This window comes from Choloepus didactylus, chromosome 19 (genome assembly GCF_015220235.1).
Source record: "Choloepus didactylus isolate mChoDid1 chromosome 19, mChoDid1.pri, whole genome shotgun sequence".
NCBI lineage: Eukaryota > Metazoa > Chordata > Mammalia > Pilosa > Megalonychidae > Choloepus > Choloepus didactylus.
The window spans coordinates 49197724-49216270 of NC_051325.1; the positions used below are offsets into that span (position 1 = coordinate 49197724).

Sequence of the window (18547 nt, forward strand, 5' to 3'; positions counted from 1 at the left end):
ACCACCAGAACACTACAGACAAAAGACACCTTGGTTTTGGACTTCTAGCTCGCAAATCTGTGAGGTAGTGAGTTCTTAAGCCACTGAGTCTTAGTTGTTACAGCAGCCCTGGCAAACTAAGACAGACAGCAAGGGAACAAAGCAAATCTCCAAGCCCCAGGGATGGAGGAAAGCTGCCTTCACCCAGGTCCTTGTCTGGGAAAAGGGGTGAAGAGTGGGCTGCCTATGGAAAGCCAGTCTGTCATCACCAGCTTTTGCAATGGGCAGTTCTTTTCCTGACTTTTGTTAGAATGGCTTGCTTACAAGGTACTGGTTTTAAAAGGGAAATGGAGCAGATATAGTTACCCAGTTGGTGCCATCAACAGAGATGGAGTGCTATAGACCTTTGAGAGTCTATAGCTAAAGTAGGAAGATCCATCTACTTTCTGACCACACTACGTAAACTCAAGAGCCCTGGAGCCAACTCTTTTCTGGTTTTCCTTATGCTTCCAGAAAATAGTGAACAAGTCTCATATCCCTTGCTTCTACAGCCATGAGTGCAGAATCTCACTCCCTGGGGGATTCTGAGCTCCCTGCTGGAAACAGCAAGCCTGGCTGGTAGGGGAATGGGAGGAGGAAGTCTGTTCACTTTCTCTCCCTCCAAAATTCTAGAGGTGGGCGTGGCACTCTCCTCTGGCTCTCTGGGCCTCTAGAGCTAAGCCCACTCCCCAGGCAGGGCCCGGATGCCCTGGACACATGCTGGGGTGGGAGAGGGACGTACAGTCGTGGGGGTGCTCATGTGTTATGAGGGCTACAGGATTTCTGCCCCTCTTCTGTGTGGCTGGAGGAATACAGAAGAAGCCAAGCTCACCAAAATCCTATCGGTTAATGTTTCTGGGGAATTCCCAAAAATCATCTTTAAGAAGACTACCAAATGATACTTTCTCAATTAAAAATTTATTAAATAGCTAAAACCCAACCCATGCATTTTTTTTCTTGTTGATGGGCCTCTTGAGGATATGAATCTGTGGAGGGGGCCCGTGGGAAGCTACCATCACAGTGAGCATTTTGGGAGGATATTTCAATTTCCTGTCCTCTGTCTGCCGCCTCCGTTCCAGTTTCTTAAACAACCTCCCCTATTTGTCATCTCACTTTCCTCTTTCCCTCCTTCCCCACCCCCTTTCCCAGGCCTATGCCCTGCTCCTCAGTTTGTTTTTTAAACTAGCCAAGGGAGTCTAATTGCAGCCCAAGATTAGGAACTTCTGGTCCTGACAGCAGGACTACATTGGGACTGTAATTAACGCCACTGAGTTGTTTACTTGAAAGTGGTTAAAATGGGAAATTTTATCTTGTATACATGTTGCCACAATAAGATTTTCTAAAAATCCCATAGAACTGTACAACACAAAGGAGTGAACCCTAATGTAAACTATGAACTTTATTTAATAATATAGTTATAATAATAGTGGTTCATCAATTGATGCAAAATGTTAGTAATAGGGAAAACTGTGTGTGTGTGTGTGTGTGTGAGAGAGAGAGAGAGAGAGAGAGAAAGGGGAATAAAGGGGAACTCTGTCCTTTTTGCATGATTTTTCTGTAAACCTACAAATTCTCTTAAAGAAAGAAAAAGAATTTGAACCCAAGAGGATTCAGGGAAGGCAGGCCTCTGGAGCAGCTCCAGATGATGAGACATCATTTCATGTCTTGAGGGACTCCTATCAAGCATGAGTAACAGTTTCTGAAGGTTATTTTAATTTTATTTTATTCAAGAAGTAACAAACTGGCGTGAACTGGTGTCCAAGCCTCCCGAGGCTGGCGTGCTGGGCTCTCCGTGGGCCCGGCTGGTGGCCTCCCCCTCCACTAGGCTCCAAGCCCTGGGAGTCTGCTCTGGAGACGACTCCAAGCCCCCTGTGAGGAGCAGCAGCGGGAAGTCAGGAGGCGGGAGGAGCGTGAGGGCTGGGTGTTTGCTCTCCTCGCCTCCCCTCTGGGATGTGCCGTGGGCTGACCAGGTCTCGCAACCAAAGGTCCCAGCGCCTGTCGGGCGGCCCCTCCACACACCCTCTCAAGCGCCAGTTACCTTCCTCCTCTCACGCCATCAGGCCTTGGGGCACCAGGGCAGCCTGCTGGCAGGAGCCCTGGGCTGCTACACAGCCCTTTGTGGCCCTTCTTCCCTGTGCCCACACCTTCATAAATACTTTTTCTGTTAAAGCTTCCTCATGTTAGTCTAAGTGTTCCTTCCTGCCTGGACCCAGGGTTGCTCACATGTTTGAGGAATGCTCAGACATCCTCTTGCCAGAGGAAAATACAAGAATAATCCATGGCATGTGGTGGTATCATAATAAATCAAATTATTACCAATGGGCATAGGGTTAAGTGCATTGGCATCGGGGATGGTGGCAAATAGCCACACTGACAAAAATAGTGACGATAAAAGCTGACGTCTGACAGCCCTGGAGAGTGTACTCAGGGAAAGGGGGAAGTGAAGAGCTCTGAATATCCAGTCAAAAACGCATTCTTCCTCCTCCCAATTCAGCTCACTTTACAGAATGATGGAACGGCTTGTTGAGGGTCAACCTGTGGCCCCAGCTGGGAGGCAAAACTATGAGAAGTAGAGGTACTGCCCTAAAGCATGTGGTGTATGCTTTAGATCAGCATCTGATATAGAGAACCCTCTCCCCTAGCACAAGGTAAACTGGTGCCAGAACCAAGCAGTGAAGCTGGTATTCTCCTCTCACTCTGACATCTAATAACCCACTAGGGGAATTTTTGCCTCCCACCCTCCCAAGCTTGGGCTTGGAGGGATTGGTGGTCTCAAGGTTCTAGGGAGGATGCTTCAAAGGGAACACTGAGAGGGAAGCAATGACTGCTCCCCAGCCATTTTTGGCTCTCCACGCCATTTTGCCAACAGTGAGAGAAGAAAGGGTGTCTCCACACTGGATGGGTGATTAATCTCAATTAACGCCGAGGGAACTAGGATTGCTGCTATCCAGTGGGGTAAGGAGGCCTCTGTCTGGAACGCAGGGGAGTCACTGGCACACCACTTAGCACTCTGGTCAAAGAAAACCTCCAGAAACCCCATAAAGTGAAGCCCACCAAGCACTGGGGTCCCCAGGAAGGAAGGTTTGGATCGCCTTTCCAGGTTAAGCACTGCATCTAGCCATCAGGGGTAAAGGGAATATGGAAGGGAAGGTGGAAGGAACCTCATGACCAGCTACAGAACCGGGGTCTGTAACAGCTCTGTTTTATGTTACTTGTTTCTTTCCTTCCCTCTTCCCCCTTAATGTAAAGAACATTGGTGCTGGCTAATGTTTTAGATTTCAGGTGAGTTTGCAACTAAATTGACATCTCCCCGCAATGACTTAATGACCCATAGGACTGGAGCAACCCCTGAGATGTGGATATTAACTTTTCACCTGAACAAAACACAGAGCGGATGTTGAGGGGAGAGAGGGATGGATTTGGATTTCTTTCTTTCCCTCTCCAGTTCCACTCACCACTCCTCTATGCCCTGGGAGACGGAGGGTTTGGGTTGCATCAACAGGGTGTCTTGCTCTCTGGCTTCTGATAGGAATCAGCCAATAGGGCACAGATAGGAGAGCAGAGGGGAAAAGGAGAGTGAAGTTGGGGTATTTACTCCCCCAGCTCCCTCCTGTTGTGTCCCCACAATCTGTGTTGACCAGTTTGGCTTCTTTCAGGAGGCACCTTCCACACAGACGCCTGCTCAGTGACCAGTCCTTCGTCTTGTTCCTTCAGGTCAAGGGATGGGGGATGGCTCCTTAATTTTGTGACTGCAATGTTTCAGCTCCACTTTCCTCCTGCTGCCTCCCCTCCCATGCCCTAAATTCAGTGTACCCTAAAGCCGATGGTACCAGATGCCCAAATGCCTAAAAGTCATCTTGCTCAAAGATAAATTATTTCACACATGATAGGACAGTTTTGCCCAGTTTGAGAGTTAGAACCCCCTTTCAGTTATTTTTGTCTCTTTCATTGCCTGTTTTTGAGTTTTAGGATGTTTTCACAAGTCAGTTTATCTATTGACATTTCTGCCTGACTTTCGAACAACTACAAAGTTTCAAGCTTCAGAAAGACAGTGAGACTATTCCGAGAAAACCAATCAACTGGGAGGAATACATAGCCGCTCCCTTACAAAGAAGGAATCCACAAACACATTTCCACATTTCTGTTACCTCTTGTAATCCTTTCTTCAGGGCTTTGAGAAAGAGTGAGGGACCAGGAGCTTCGAGGCAGGAATTGAAGATACATATGGCACCTGTGTCTGCAGCTGGAAGCAGCTCATAAGAGCTTAACATCAGCTTATGCGCCCCTGTTAGCCTTCCAGGAGCGGCGCCTGTAGTGCCCACACTCTTGTTGAGCCGGAGGTGGGGGAGAGGGATTCTCCAGTCTTCTCACTTTGGCCTTGAGGGAGGCAGGTGAGGGAACGAATCCCACTCACACAATGGCTGATGGTTTTTGAATGAGACGTGCACAGGGCACTGGTTCTGCTCTCATGGGGAAATCATAATATTCCTGGGACAGTGTCGGAGCTGCTCCTCTGGATCCAGGGATCTGGGGTGGCACAACTGTTCCTCTTCCGAACCACAGTCCCCAAGGAATGGGATCCAGGCAGCTCCCTCCCACCTCGCCTTCCCCTTCTTCTTTAGGTCCTTTAAACACAAAGGCCATCCATCCCTTTTATCCTATCACGGGGCTCCATGGCTCAAGATAGAAAGATGGTAGGAAAAGAGGCTGTAGTAACCTAAAATGTTTTATGCCCCTAAAAAGGGTCCTATAGAGGAGGGGCAATGCTTTATTTGGTCATTGGACACCTTTCCACAAGGGTGGGCAGAGTTCTTTAAAAATGTTGAATTTTAGCATTCTGCTCCATTTGATTATATATAAGAAAGGAATGGAAAGATACAAATCAAAACTGTTAGCAGTGACCCCCATAAGTTATGGGAAGGAGAAGGAATTGAGGAAACATCACTTTTTTTTTTTTTTTCAAGAGAAAAGAGTTTATTTATGATTGATCTTGCAAGATAGGGTGTCCAGCCAAACACGTGGTAGGCTGGTGCGCCAGAGGAAGAGAATGGCTATCTTTAAATCTCCTACTCCTAATTCGCAAGTCCCTCCCCTGTTTCCCCATTGATTGGGTACTACAGAGGTTACAGCCTATCCGAGAACACTAACTAATTCATCTTTTGAGATTTTAATTTGTACAGCCTATCCAAGAGAGCAAACTAGCTCATTATTTTTTTTTTTTTTTCATTATTGAGATTTTTAACTGATCAGCCTATTCCAGAGAGTTCATTTAGTTTAAAAATTTTTTTTTCTTTTTTTTTGCTGTGAGTTCCCGCCTCTGATTTTACCTCATATCTCTTTACATTCCAGTAACCATGGTTACTTTTCCATATAAGGAGCCGGCAGATTCTTTCTTCTCTTTATCACGGGGCTTGTTTAAACTGGTTTTGCCTCCATTTCCCTTATTCCATGCTGTCTCTATGTGAAAGCTAAACTTATTCCTTTCTTACAGATTCCCTCCTCTTTCTTTTTTTTTTTTTATTAAATTCAGTTTTATTGAAATACATTCACACACCATACAATCATCCATGATATACAATCCACTGTCCACAGTATGATAACATAGTTATGCGTTCATCACCACAGTCTATCTCTGAACATTTTCCTTACATCAGAAAGAACCAGAACAAGAATAAAAAATAAAAGTGAAAAAAGAACACCCAAATCATCCCCCCATCCCACCCCATTTGTCCTTTAGTTTTTATCCCCATTCCTCCACTCATCCATACACTAGATAAAGGGGGTGTGATCCACAAGGTCTTCACAATCACACTGTCACCCCTTGTAATCCACATTATTATATAATTGTGTTCAGGAGTCCAGACTGCTGGGTTGGAGTTTGGTAGTTTCAGGTATTTACTTCTAGCTATTCCAATACATTAAAACCTAAGAAGTGTTATCTATATAGTGCATAAGAATGTCCACCAGAGTGACCTCTCGACTCCATTTGGAATCTCTCAGCCACTGAAACTATTTTGTCTCATTTTGCATCCCCCTTTTGGTCAAGAAGATACTCTCAGTCCCACGATGCCGGGTCCACATTCATCCCCGGGAGTCATACTCTGCGTTGCCAGGGAGATTTACACCCCTGGGAGTTGGGTCCCACGTAGGGGGGAGGGCAGCGAGTTCACCTGTCGAGATGGCTCAGTTAGAGAGAGAGAGGGCCACATCTGAGCAACAAAGAGGTACTCGGGGAGACTCTTAAGCACCATTACTTGCAAGTTTAGACTCTCCTTTGTGGTAATGAGCTTCATAAGGGCAAGTCCCATGGAAACATCACTTTTTATTTGAAGTGTTTATGTATTGTGCAAACAACTTTTATAATTGAAAGCATTAAAAGTTTTTTTTAAAGAAAGAATAAACAAATTAGGAGAAAAGAGATTTGAATGTGTATCAGAATTCTGGAGGAAGAATAAATTTGTGTAAAATGCCTGAGTAACAATTTGTTAATATGTATCAAAAGTGTAAAGAAAGTGTTCATGAATGTTGACATAATAATTCCACTTCTGACAATTTACCCTAAGGAAATGTTCCTAAATACTAAAACAAAAACTTTTTATACCCAAATATGGTCAATAAAACATCAATCAGATTGGGGGAAAAAAACAAAATAATCTGAATTCCCAAATATATGAGCAGGTTAAAAAAACTGTGTCATATCCACAAAGGAATTTCATGCAGAGATTTAAATAGTGTTTACATACACTGTATAATAACATAGGAAATGTCTATTGTACAGTTAAGAGTAAAAACAAAACACACATACACAATTTACAACTATACAAAATAGTATAGGTGTACATGTCACTAGAGAAATTCATGCTTAGAGTAAAACCAGAAATTATATCTAGGTGTTAACAATGAATGTTTGTGGTGTTTTTCTTACTTTTAAACTTTTCTAAGCTAGAAAAGTAGTTTTTGTAACTTTCATAATGAAAAATATATTTTAAAAGTCAGGTAAAAATGACAGTTGTGCATTGATTAATGTTTATGATCCATTTTCATTCATCCAATAAATATTTATTGAGGGCCTACTAGATGTCAGGCACTGTGAAAAAAGACACAATAATTTGTCTCATAGATAATGTCTGGGGGGAGAGAAATATTAAATAAACAGTCACAATTAAACCTAGAGGTTCATGCTGTGCTAAGGACCATGGAGGAGAAGTTCAGGGTGCTTGATGAAGATTCAGGGGACAAGGACTCTGTATTTGTGGCTCAGCAAATGTGAGCATTTAGGATGGGAAAGGGCTCAGCACATCTGAGGAACTGAAGAAAGACCAGCAAGACTGTAGCCCAGTGAGAGGGAGAGTGTGTAAGCCGAGGTGGAGCGGAGACAGACCTGGCAAGATTGAGCACTGGAGTGGATTTGGGTAGGAGGTAGGGACAATTTCAAAGTGCACTGAAGCTAAACATATATCCGACCTCTCCATATACTCCTTTCACTTTATCACTGAACTTGAAAGAACACCAAGTATGCGCTCATTTTGCTTGATGAATTTATATGCTAAAGTGGGTGGTAAGGAGAAAAATCAATAGCAAAAGGGAGGGAAAATTTTGCAAAAGGATAAATGTGATGAGTCATGTTCAATATTTCCCCTACAGGTCAGTGCTTGACAGGAATAGCAAATTAAGAACGATGGGTCTTCAGAGCAGAAATTAATAGTGAAAGAAGGCAAAAATGTGAAAACCATGAATATGATGCATTAGAAATAACATGATCTGCATTTAATGATATTTATCAGGAATGCGATAATAAGTAAGAAGGAGCTTAGACCAGTATTTCCCAAACTTGCTATACATCAGAATTACATTGGGAGAGTTACTTACAGAATTACCTTGGGAGCTCTCTCTCTGTCTTTTTTTTTTTTTTTAATTCAGCTTTCTAGAAGACTCTAGAATCTCTGACTAGTGTACTAATATTGGTGAACCACTGCCTTAGATGATTTGGCTAAAAAAATCCTTGATGTGCTCAAAAGTAGGCAGCACATTTTTTAAAAATTCAATTTTATCGAGATATAGTCACATACCATGCAGTCATACAAAGCATACATTCAATTGTTCACAGTACCATTATATGGTTGGCAACACATTTTGTAAAAAGTACTGAGATGGATGCCCATCTTTTCCACAGTCTGCCGAAGTCGTATCACAACATATCTTGGAACAACTCAGATATCAATATTTGCTGATTTTGCAACATCCATCCCACTGAATGAGAGTGGAAACTGTCACCCAGACAAAACTCAGTTCTAAATGACAGTTATGTTGGTTCAGTTCTCCCTTCCTTCCAGAACCCTGGGATATATTACTGACATGGAGTGCAGCTTGTCTGACACGAGACAGACGCAAGACAAGGCTTGGTGTGCCAGGTCTTCCTGGGAGGTGTGTTGTCCCCAGAATGTTTTACTGTATCATCTGTGGTTCTGCACAGGACTCCTTACCCACCCCTCCCCCTCAATCTCTACCACCACTGATGTCTGTTTGAACATCACTGGGGCTGGGGGTGGGGGATGAGCCAAGAAAGTGCCACAGGTGAGTCTGTGGGGAGCAGATCCTCTCTTTGCCCTTTCCCAGTGGTGCAGGTATGGCAACTGGGGCCCAGAGAGGAGAAGGACTTGCCCATCATCACGTAGAGATTGAGGGCTGGGGCCAGCATTAGAGACCAATCTCCAAACCCAAGGCTATTTCTACTATTCATGGAGCTAGTCCAACCTGACCCAATTATTTTGGAAACAATGTTCTGATTCCCCCTCAGGCCCCATTTCTTTCCTGATGTCCACATCCTGCCAATAAGAGTGTGAGATAGACAATGATTGGGATTAATCATTCCTGGACATTTATGCTCTAAAGGGCTCCACTTCTAAAGTAAATCTCAGTTCAGAAGAATATGGAGACTACAGAGTGATGGCAGGCTCACTGGGAGCCAGAAGGAATCCATTGGACCACATCACATTAGGGTGATAGCATATCGCCAGAAAATAAAAGTTCTCTTATGTTCATTGAAATTTTCAGCTCCAGGATCCCTTCTGGGTGCCATTCCCACAGTAACCGTCAGGGTTCCTAGATGTTTTAAGCAGAGAGGAAATTTATTTTTTAAATGTTGGGTAGTTCACAGGATCACCAGCCAGACTGGAGAATAAGGCTAGGAGAATGGGTGGGAACAAGGAACGCTCAAAGCCGGGGCCACAGCCATCAACACCATCAGTGCCACCACCAACATTGCCAACACTGCTGCCCCTTGGAAATGGATGAGGCTATCACTGTTACTGCTACCATCAGAATGAATTCTCCATTGCCCTCACTTCTTTGCTTACTAGTTCCCGATTCAAAGCCTGAGGTGGGCCTGTCTGATTGGCTGAGCCTGAGTCATGGGCCCATTTCTAGCTGTAAGGGAGGCTGGGAAAGTGAATATGTTCGTTGTTCACCTACTATCTTTCAGTTTCAAGGTCATCCTTCTATACTCTTCTCTGTGACGTTGGTAACAGGACTCTGCAAACTAAGTTTCTCTTCACTCTTTTGCCAGTTTGCTTCTAGCTAGACTTCATGAATGGGAGGCACTGGGAGGGAATTGATGAGTGGAATGAAGGGAGAAGGATTTTTTTTTTCTTGTTTCTGGCTCCCATTGGCATCTCTCCAACAGCAGAAAACAGTTACATCTCCAGTCTCAGATCCTTGTGGCTTTCTCCATACCAGCTGTACCAGACATCCTAAAAAATCCTCCCCACCCAGTGGCACAAGCACCCTTTGGGCCACATTCCCTTAGGGTTCTGAAAACCAGCTGCAGGGCATTGTAGAAGACTGAGCACCAGCCACACAGTCCTTTGCCTCTTTTCCACTAGCAGTGTGAGCACCAGCTGTGCCTGGGCCCTTTTTATGAACTCCTGGGTTCTGGTGACCCCAAATCTTTTATTTTCCCAAATGTAGGGATGATGGATGTCTCAGCTTCCCTCTTCTTGGTCTTTCAGCCATCTGATGCTCTGTAACCAACTCCCAGTACCAAATCCTTCCTGTTTGAAGTATCCAGCATGGTTTTGTTTTCTTGAGTGAACCCTGATTAATAGTGTAAGAGTCTGGCCTTTTCAGTTGTTGTGGTGGAATGCCACCAAGTCTCCACATTTCAAGTGTAGCAATAAGATTCAAATGCTGAATATTAACAAACAAAATGGCCAATAGCCTGTATATCCATTCTGAGCCGGTTGGGGGAAGGAATCCGCCAGAGCCCAACTAGGCAGTGGGCGCTGACAGTACCTTGCCACCCTTCAGACCTGGATTATAGCTTCAGTTTTGCTATTAATTTGTGGTGTCAAGAAACTTCTGTTTGTACAGGACTGAAAAAGAGCAGAGGGATTGGGGTCCATGGAGCATTTAAGCCCACGGCATTCCCTGAGTTTCCAAACCATCCACAGCTTCCTCTTGGCATTTTTGACTCTGGAGACAGTTCTGAGGAGAGAATAGAAGAGAGAGAAGACGAGGTGATCCTGGGTCTGCATGACGCCATGAGTAACACTTAAAGATTCTGTTTGGGGTGTCCTTTGGGTTCCAATGGGCAGAGAAATGAGCAAACATTTGATAACTAAGAGATCCAGCATCCTCCAGCTCCACTGAGCTCCTTGCGATGCAGGGGACTCCCTGGGTTCACCCCGAGGGCTCTGAGTTCATCCCAAAATAGAGCAGGTGAGCAGAAACTCTCAACTGCAGTGCACATTCTGTCCATTTCCAAGGGTCTATGAGCCCCTAGGACAGAGTGAATCTGTTCCAGGCATTCATGTGCATCAATGTCACTCCAAGATTGAGAAGCGCCAAGGGGATGGACAAGTACCAGATACTTATCAGATTTTGGCAGGATTCCCAAGCTGCCATATTTTCTCAAATTCAGAGGTGCTCTTTGACACCATGTAGTACACCACCTTCATCTTACAGATAGGAAACTGAGGCCCAAAGAATAACATCCCTCCACCCTGGCCTTTCCCAACCAGGTCACACGGTCAACCAGTGGCAAAGTAGGGATTTGGGTTTGGATCTCTTTCTTCCCAGATATGTGCTCTTCCCACAGGGTGCAAACCAAACTGGAAGGCTTAATAGCTTCCCAATGTTGACTTGTTGGTAATTTGGTCTGGATCATAAGGATGCACAGGACTGGTATGGGATTACTAGGAGAACAATCTAACTTTTGCAGAGGTGTGGAGACAAGAAGAAATGTAAATGTGGGGAGATATTGCACATGGAGACAACTTGGCTAGACTGAAGTTCTGCACAACTGTCTGGTTAGCAGTTTTCGAGGTCTTCTGCTCCACTCTGCCCTGAATGTAACTTTTTCATTAATTCTAATATTTTCTCTTGTCTCCTTCTACACCAGGACCAGGTATTGATAAAGTTCTTGAACATTTATTTTCTCCACTTCTGAACTGGCCCTTAAAGATCATCCAATCCACTGGTCGTGAAACTTTAGGATCACTTGGCAGTACTTATTAAAAATGCAGATTTCTGGGCTTTACCCCTAGAGACTGTGAATCAATAGGTCTGGAGAACCCATATTTTACATAAGCCCCCCCCCACTTACTTTAACTATAATATGGGTAGGTTGCTAACAGCATTTTCAGAAACAGTGATCAGTTCAACTAGCCCATTTTAAAGAGGGAGAAACTGAGAGATGAAGAGAGGAAAGGTCTTGCTCAGCAGTGAATGGACCCAAGGGTCTCTTTAGAGCCTTTTGACTCAGGTGACACAAAACAATAAACTTACTTGAAAAGACATGTCAGGGTCTTAGTGTGCTATAGTGTCTAAGCCTCCTGCTATGGAGCCCCTTCTCAAGCCTGGCACCCCCTTATCTTGCCCACTCCTTTGGGCACCCCTTTTTTCTTTCCCACAGGCTTCTCCATGCTTTCACTTTCCTCTTCCCCTCCCCTCCTCTCCTCTCCTTCCTTCTCTCTTCCTCTATGCTTCCCCATTATCTCCTCCTGTCCTGCCTCTCCCCAGATATTTTCTATTTTGGAGTTTTTGAACCATATTGATTTGTATATCTAAAAGTAAGATAATAATCAATTAGACAGCACTCCCCTTCCAATATGACTTTTCTTCTGTCACACTTTCTTGGGTCAGTTGTTGGAATGGCTGCCAGTTTTTTTGGCATTTAGTTAAAAGGAAATTGAGTTGGGGACACATTTAGTTTGGAGTCAGTGGGACATATTTAGGTGTTCTCAGTCATATCTACATATAGTTAGGTTGTTCCTAGCTGTCCTGATGCAGAAATGGCTCCAAGCAATATTCCTATTTCCAACTGTGCCAATCCCCTTGGCATCATGGCATTAAGGCTAGAGGTTGTATTTCAATATGGATATATCTGACACTAGAAGGCTGGGGGTGGTAGAGGAGAACCAAGGTTTGAGCCAGAGTCCCCTCTGTGAAAAATTCTTCCAAACTTTAGATATATAGAACTGTAAGTAGAAAAATCAACATGGAAACCTGTAACAAAAGTGCTTTACTGTCAAGGGTATACTTGATAATTCAATCTATGCAATTTTAAATGCACCATGCATCTTTCTTTTTTGATGGGATTGTGCAAAAGAAAATTTATCAGAATTCCTGTGTTTTTAAGGCACAAAGTTGCAGCAGAATTACAGACAGTAAGTATAGCTGTGCATTCAGTCATGTGTTTTATGCATTCCAACTATAAGCAAAAACATACTTTCAGCAACCATGTTAGATGAAAGACTGAATTATCTTTCCATTCCCTCCATATAAATTGATTTTTTACAAAATTGATGTCATAAATGTAAAAAAAAATAATACTAAGGGTAAACATTGTTTTTATGGATTTGGGGAAATTTGTGGTATTGTCATCTTTTTTAAAATTTGTAATTGGTTGTGATTTCCTTGCTCATTTGAAATAATTCACGTTTTTTTTTTAGGGGGGAGGGCAGTGATTTCATCTGCCAAGTTGGCTTAGCTAGAGAGAGAGAGGGCCACATCTGAGCAACAAAGAGGCATTTGGGAGGAGGCTCTTAGACACAGTTATAGCGAGGACTAGCCTCTCCTTTGCAGCAACAGTCTTCCCCAGGGTAAATCCTGTGGTAGAGAGCTCAGCCCATCAAATCACCCGTACCCAATGTCTGTGAGCACATCAGCAACCATCGAAGTGGGGAAGTCCAATACCCCTGCATTGTCCCCCAGCAATGTTCACATTAGCTGTAGCATATAATATTTCACTTTTTGTGCCTGGCTTATTTCGCTCAGCATTATGTCTTCAAGGTTCATCCAAGTTGTCATATGTTTCACGACATCGTTCCTTCTTACTACTGCATAGTATTCCATGTGTGTATATACCACATTTTGAAATAATTCACTTTTGTATTTGTTTTTGCTTTATAAAGGAGCCTCTAATTTTATAAGCTTTAAACTATACAGATCCTGGATCCAGCCTGGCTCTGTACTTAAGAGTTATATGACAATTGTACCAGGGTAACGGTATCTCCAGAGTTCTAAATTTACGGATTTTCACTCCTCATTTCCTTCTTTGGTGTCATCAGAAAACTGTACATAGAGAGCAGATGTGAGTTATTCAACCTCAGAGATATCAGACGTCACAAAGCACTTTATTAGGGGAAACTGGGGGCTTCAGAAGGATAAATGGGGGCCCTGAAAGTTGAAGAGGTAGAGTCACACGCTGAGAAGGAGCCAAAAGGGGAGGACATTATGTTTGAAAAGAAGCTGAGCTGGAGGAAAGAGAGGAAGCAAATCCTGGGGTTCATTTTTTGGAATAGCCAAGGTCTTGGCAGCTGAGAGTCAGCCAGTGGAAGCCAACACTGGCCAGGTATGCACAGAGAGGGTCTTGGACTGGGAGCCAAATCCTGGAGGTTGTTCCAGCTCCTCCTTATCCTATCCAGGAAGATGATTCTGCAAGGTGGCAGGATAGAAAAGGGTGAAATGCTTGGACCCTGCTCATCTTAGGAATCAAATCTCACAGTCAATGGAAAAAGAGAGTGGGATCATTTTCACATCTTTTCACAGAAAGAGAAAAGAGAAGTGGGATGGCTTTCTTGGGCTCATAGAATGATCACATGTAGAGTGACAGTTTATATCTGTCATCCCTATGTAATAATTAATGGCACCTCCTTTCACTCTCAAAGGGGTCTTGGTTTGGTTAATAAGTTATGTGGTTGTCCTGGCTATAAATCACCTTGAAAGGAAAAGGAGGGGACCTGCTGATGAGGTTTCGTGAGAAGTAAAAGCGTGGAGTGACTGCTGAATGGTGTCTGGCATGGGGCTGGGTTCACTTCGCCACCTTCTGTCTTGATCTTGATGTTCCATCATATTTGCTTCTTTCTCTGCACGCCCTAATTACCTCATACTTACCATCTGCCCTTGAACTACTGCCTCCCTTCCCACCCCATCCCCTTTCCCCAAAATATCTTTCTACTTACACCTTTGCAAGATGTATTCTTATCCTCTGAATGGAGCTGGTTCTGTCAACACCAAGGTTATAGCCATCCTAGAATGGACCAACCCACACCCAGACCTCCCAGCAAGGCCCTGGCAAGGATTGGAGAACAGGACCCTGGGACTCACGTTTATTTTGGCAGGTGACCTGGCAGATGGCTTCAGATTGGAAGTTATTATTGTTCCCTTGGCAACCACCATAGATGAATCTGGAGCAGACCTCAGTGTCCTTATCATACCACCAGCGTGGAAGGTAGGCCATGCAGGGGCCGACTTCCTTTGGCAACTTGCATATGTCTACAGGGAGACCATAGAGCAGAGCTGCTTAGGTGCCTGCCCTCTATTATCTTCACTGTAGTCAGGTAACTTTGGCTCAAGATTCTGATCCTAATTCAATGTGAACCTTGTCCACTCATTTTACCTCTCTGATCACTGACTTCTTCATCTTTAAGACGAGAACACACTCCTACCCTGCTTGTCTTATAGGGATCTTATAAGGAACAAATGAGGCTACATCACAAAGCCTCTTTTATTCTGCCTTCTCCACAGCTGAACAACAAATTCTAACTGATTTTTCCTCTTGAATGGCTCTCCTTTATTTCCCTTCTGCTGCTTTCAAGCATCATCTCTTGCTAGCATTGCCATGAAAGGCCACCAGCTGATCTCCAAGACTTCTCCAACCTATTCCACATTGGTTTCCAGAATGGCTGATCCATTGAGCTCAAGATCAAGGTCTACACAGAAGAACTTCAGAGTCTGTTTATTCTTCTTCCTCTCTGGCTTTAGCTCTAATTGCTGCCCCAACACCCACATCTATGAACGACATGCTCTAAAATCACCATGCTCTTACACACCTCCATGCCTTCACACATCCATCCCTCTTTTGCTAACTAGGTGTATTCTTACTCATTCTTCAAAACCCTTCCCAGGTATCAGCTCTTCTATGATGTCTTTCATGGTTCCACTCTGCACCCCTTACTTTTCTTTACTGCTTCTCAATCTTGCACACACATTTATAATTTCTGTGAAATTATTTGTTCCTATTTTTTGACTTCTCCATGAGAATTTTTTTTTGAGGGTCTGGATTGTCTTACATCATCTTGGTATACCAGTACCAAGCAGACAGCCTTGCAAAGAATGGATGTTCTGAGAGTGTCCACAGTAAAAAATCAAACGTGTCCTGAACTTAAAGAAGCATTCATTAAGCACCTATTTTGTGCATAGTGTTATAAAGTAAAAATAGAGTTCTTGGGAAACCCATAGTCTGAAGCATAGCAACAACAACAATTATAGCATTTATTAATGTGTCGGGCACTATTCTAAGCACTTGAAATATATTAATAATTAATCTTATGAAATAGATTATCCTATTATTATCCTCATTTTTTTAGATGAGGAAACTGAGACACAGAGAGGTTAAACAACTTGCCCAAGGTCACACAGATGGTAAGGGATTTGAACAGACAGTCCACTGCTCTTAGGATTAAGACCAGACCCTCTGACCTGGTTGACAAGGCCCAGCCTTGTCAGAATATTACCAACTTAGTCCAGCTTCATCTTTCCCCATCTTTCTCATTTCTTACCATGCTTGTGCCCACTCTCTGCTCTCTGGCTTCCCTAGACCTCTACATGCTGCCTCCCAGCACAGGGCCTTTGCACATGCTATCCCCTGTGTCTGGAGAACTCTTCCCTCCAATGTTTGCCCACCTGTGGCCCATCATTCAAATTTTAAATTATGGGAAAAACTTCCCTGTCCTTCTATGTCCATCATGGGCCTCCAGGTCTCCTGTATATACTTGTTGAATGAATGGATGGATGAATAGTCCTTGATAGTCTTCTTTAGAGCCCAGTGATACGGGCAAGGAGGGTAGGAGATCAAAGGTGGTCAGGAGGGGTCAGGGAAAGCATCTTGGATTTATATTGACAGAAAGGCCTGGAGCAAAAAGCCAGGAAATGCAAATCATATGCCTATCTTCTATAACTACCATGTCACTGGACACAATTGATGACTTCAGTGGCTACCTGGCATCTTAGAGAATCACAGAAGAGTAGCCAAAAGAGCATGTGGTCTAATACCTATACCAATCTTAGAGATAGGGAAACTGAGGCCTGGAAAGGAGAAAGAACTACAGATGTAATAGGGGCAGAAATGAAACACAATCCATGGTTCTCAAATCTGGCACTGCCAGGATTTACACCAAGTGGAAGAACCACCCAGACCCTAGACCAAAGACCCATCATCAGTGAACCAGGAGTGGAGGTCCCACAATGCCAGAGAAGGTGGGCAGAAAGTGAGTCGGGCAAGACCTTAGCCAGTTCAGTAACTGATTTACCTTGTTTGATGTCTAAACATTTCTTTCCACAACTGAACATGCAGCACCTCATCTTTTCCGGGCAATGTTTGTGCATCGTACATTGGTTCCTTTCTTTGATTTCACATTTTACTCTGATCTTGGGACATCTCCCTGAGGGAGGGAAAGATATACTCCTTTGGGGCCTTGAAGGGGCCAGCACCCCTCCCTTCCCAGGCCCAGGGCACCACCGCTGAGTTAGGGAAGCTTGTTTTCACTTCACTAGTCCTCAGAAGGTGGTGACCCTCAGGGGGGTCTCAGGACTGTCACAGCACTACCACCCCCCAGCCCCATAACAATTCACCTCTAGTCTCTAACCCCCCGACTCCCTACCCCACCACCCACAAGTTTCCTGGGAGAAGGACACTTTCCTCTAGGGCCAGTCTCCTCACTCAGCCTTGCTGTTTAGGCATTCTCTTGAGGGAGGCTATAGCACCCAGTGCTTGAGATCTTCATTCCTGGACTTCTGAATTCTGCGCAACCCTTGGTACATCAAGAACCCTCTCTGGACCTTGATTTCCTCATTTGCCTCATAGGGTTGTTTTGAGGATTAATACAACAAAGCTTGTAAAGTGATTGTCAAGCTACCAGAGGCATAACAATAATGACTAACGTTGATGAAGCACAGACTATGTGCCTGGCCTTTTCTCCTTTAATCCCCATTACAATTTATGGGTAAGTCCTATCAATATTAACATATTGTTTAAAAAGGAATCTGAGACACAGGAGGTTAGGTTAACTTGCCCCAGGTCCCACGGCTCCTAAGTAGTGGAGCCAGGATTTGAACCCGTGATGTGTGGTTCCTGACTATTCTCTCTCAACCACTATCTTCTGAGTGCTCAGTATATTTTAGCTGCTAATTATGGGACATTCATATTGCAACATCCCAAGGGACTTCTGGAGACCCACAAAGGCAAGGACTCCTTGTGGGTGTGAGGGTAGAGAGACTTGTGGGAGCTGCAAAGGGAAGATTTGGAAACTGATGTGGGTGAAGCTGGGAGAAGTGGCCTGTCTTGCTTGCAGGGAAGGCCCATGGGCTTCCCAGTTCCCTTTGTCCTGTTTCTTGAGCTCCAGGTCCAGGCACCTCCAGGAAGAGCTCCTTCTCAGATGGCAGTCGGGGGCTCAGTTGCCTCGGACCCAGGTTCCTGCAGTCACTGAGGGCATCTTAGCAGGAGGAAGGGGGCCTAAAGTATGACTCCGAATATCTCCCCTCTCTCCCACCCAGGATCCCAGGCTGACATGAGGCAAGCTCTCCTCGTCTGTGGAATCACTCTTTGTTCCTTCCTCCCAGCTGAGTTCTTCTGCAGGGTGAGAACTGAGACCCCAATACTTACTGCGAAAAAACCCATCAACCAGCCCAGGTTCCTGGACACCCCCCAGGAGGATGAATGGTACCAGAATTGGCAGAAGTCCTGAGAACCCCATTGCAGGAGGCATTGGCCTGGCTGGAGGCACGAAACTAGGAAGTGCTATTTACCAGTTCCTGCCTCTGAAATTCTCTTCCCTGGCTCAGCCTTGCCCTATAGGATCCACACATCACTGGAGACAGCCAGCCACACTCCCTCCTCAAATCCCTGAGGCCCTCAGTGGGGCTGGCTGGCACCCATAGCACCGGCCCTAGGGGAAGGGGTTCCTGATAGGTGGCTTCTAATCCTTAGCTCTCTGGGCTGGGCTGGCCTTCTGGTCAACCAGGAAGAGGG

At 44.5% G+C, this 18547-nt stretch overlaps 1 protein-coding gene across 1 annotated transcript; it reads right to left on the bottom strand.

Annotated features, from left to right (window-relative positions):
* Window positions 1-1744: 1744 nt before the first annotated feature.
* LOC119515300 (WAP four-disulfide core domain protein 6A-like) lies at window positions 1745-18272 on the bottom strand. Its single transcript, XM_037811160.1, has 4 exons — window positions 18182-18272; window positions 16830-16961; window positions 14626-14793; window positions 1745-1887 (listed from the first exon to the last, which is right to left on the bottom strand). The coding sequence occupies exons 1-4, from the start codon at window positions 18270-18272 to the stop codon at window positions 1745-1747; spliced, it is 534 nt and encodes a 177-aa protein (XP_037667088.1).
* Window positions 18273-18547: the final 275 nt, after the last annotated feature.

Bases quoted from the DNA above. Each gene is read 5' to 3' on its own strand.
- LOC119515300 (XM_037811160.1), bottom strand. From the start codon at position 18,272: ATGGGGTTCTCAGGACTTCTGCCAATTCTGGTACCATTCATCCTCCTG. The intron at 14,794-16,829 runs GTAAATCAGTTA...GTCTCCCTGTAG, and splicing joins ATGTTTAGACATCAAACAAG to ACATATGCAAGTTGCCAAAG. The intron at 1,888-14,625 runs GTGAGTCCCAGG...TGCTCCTCACAG, and splicing joins GGTCACCTGCCAAAATAAAC to GGGGCTTGGAGTCGTCTCCA.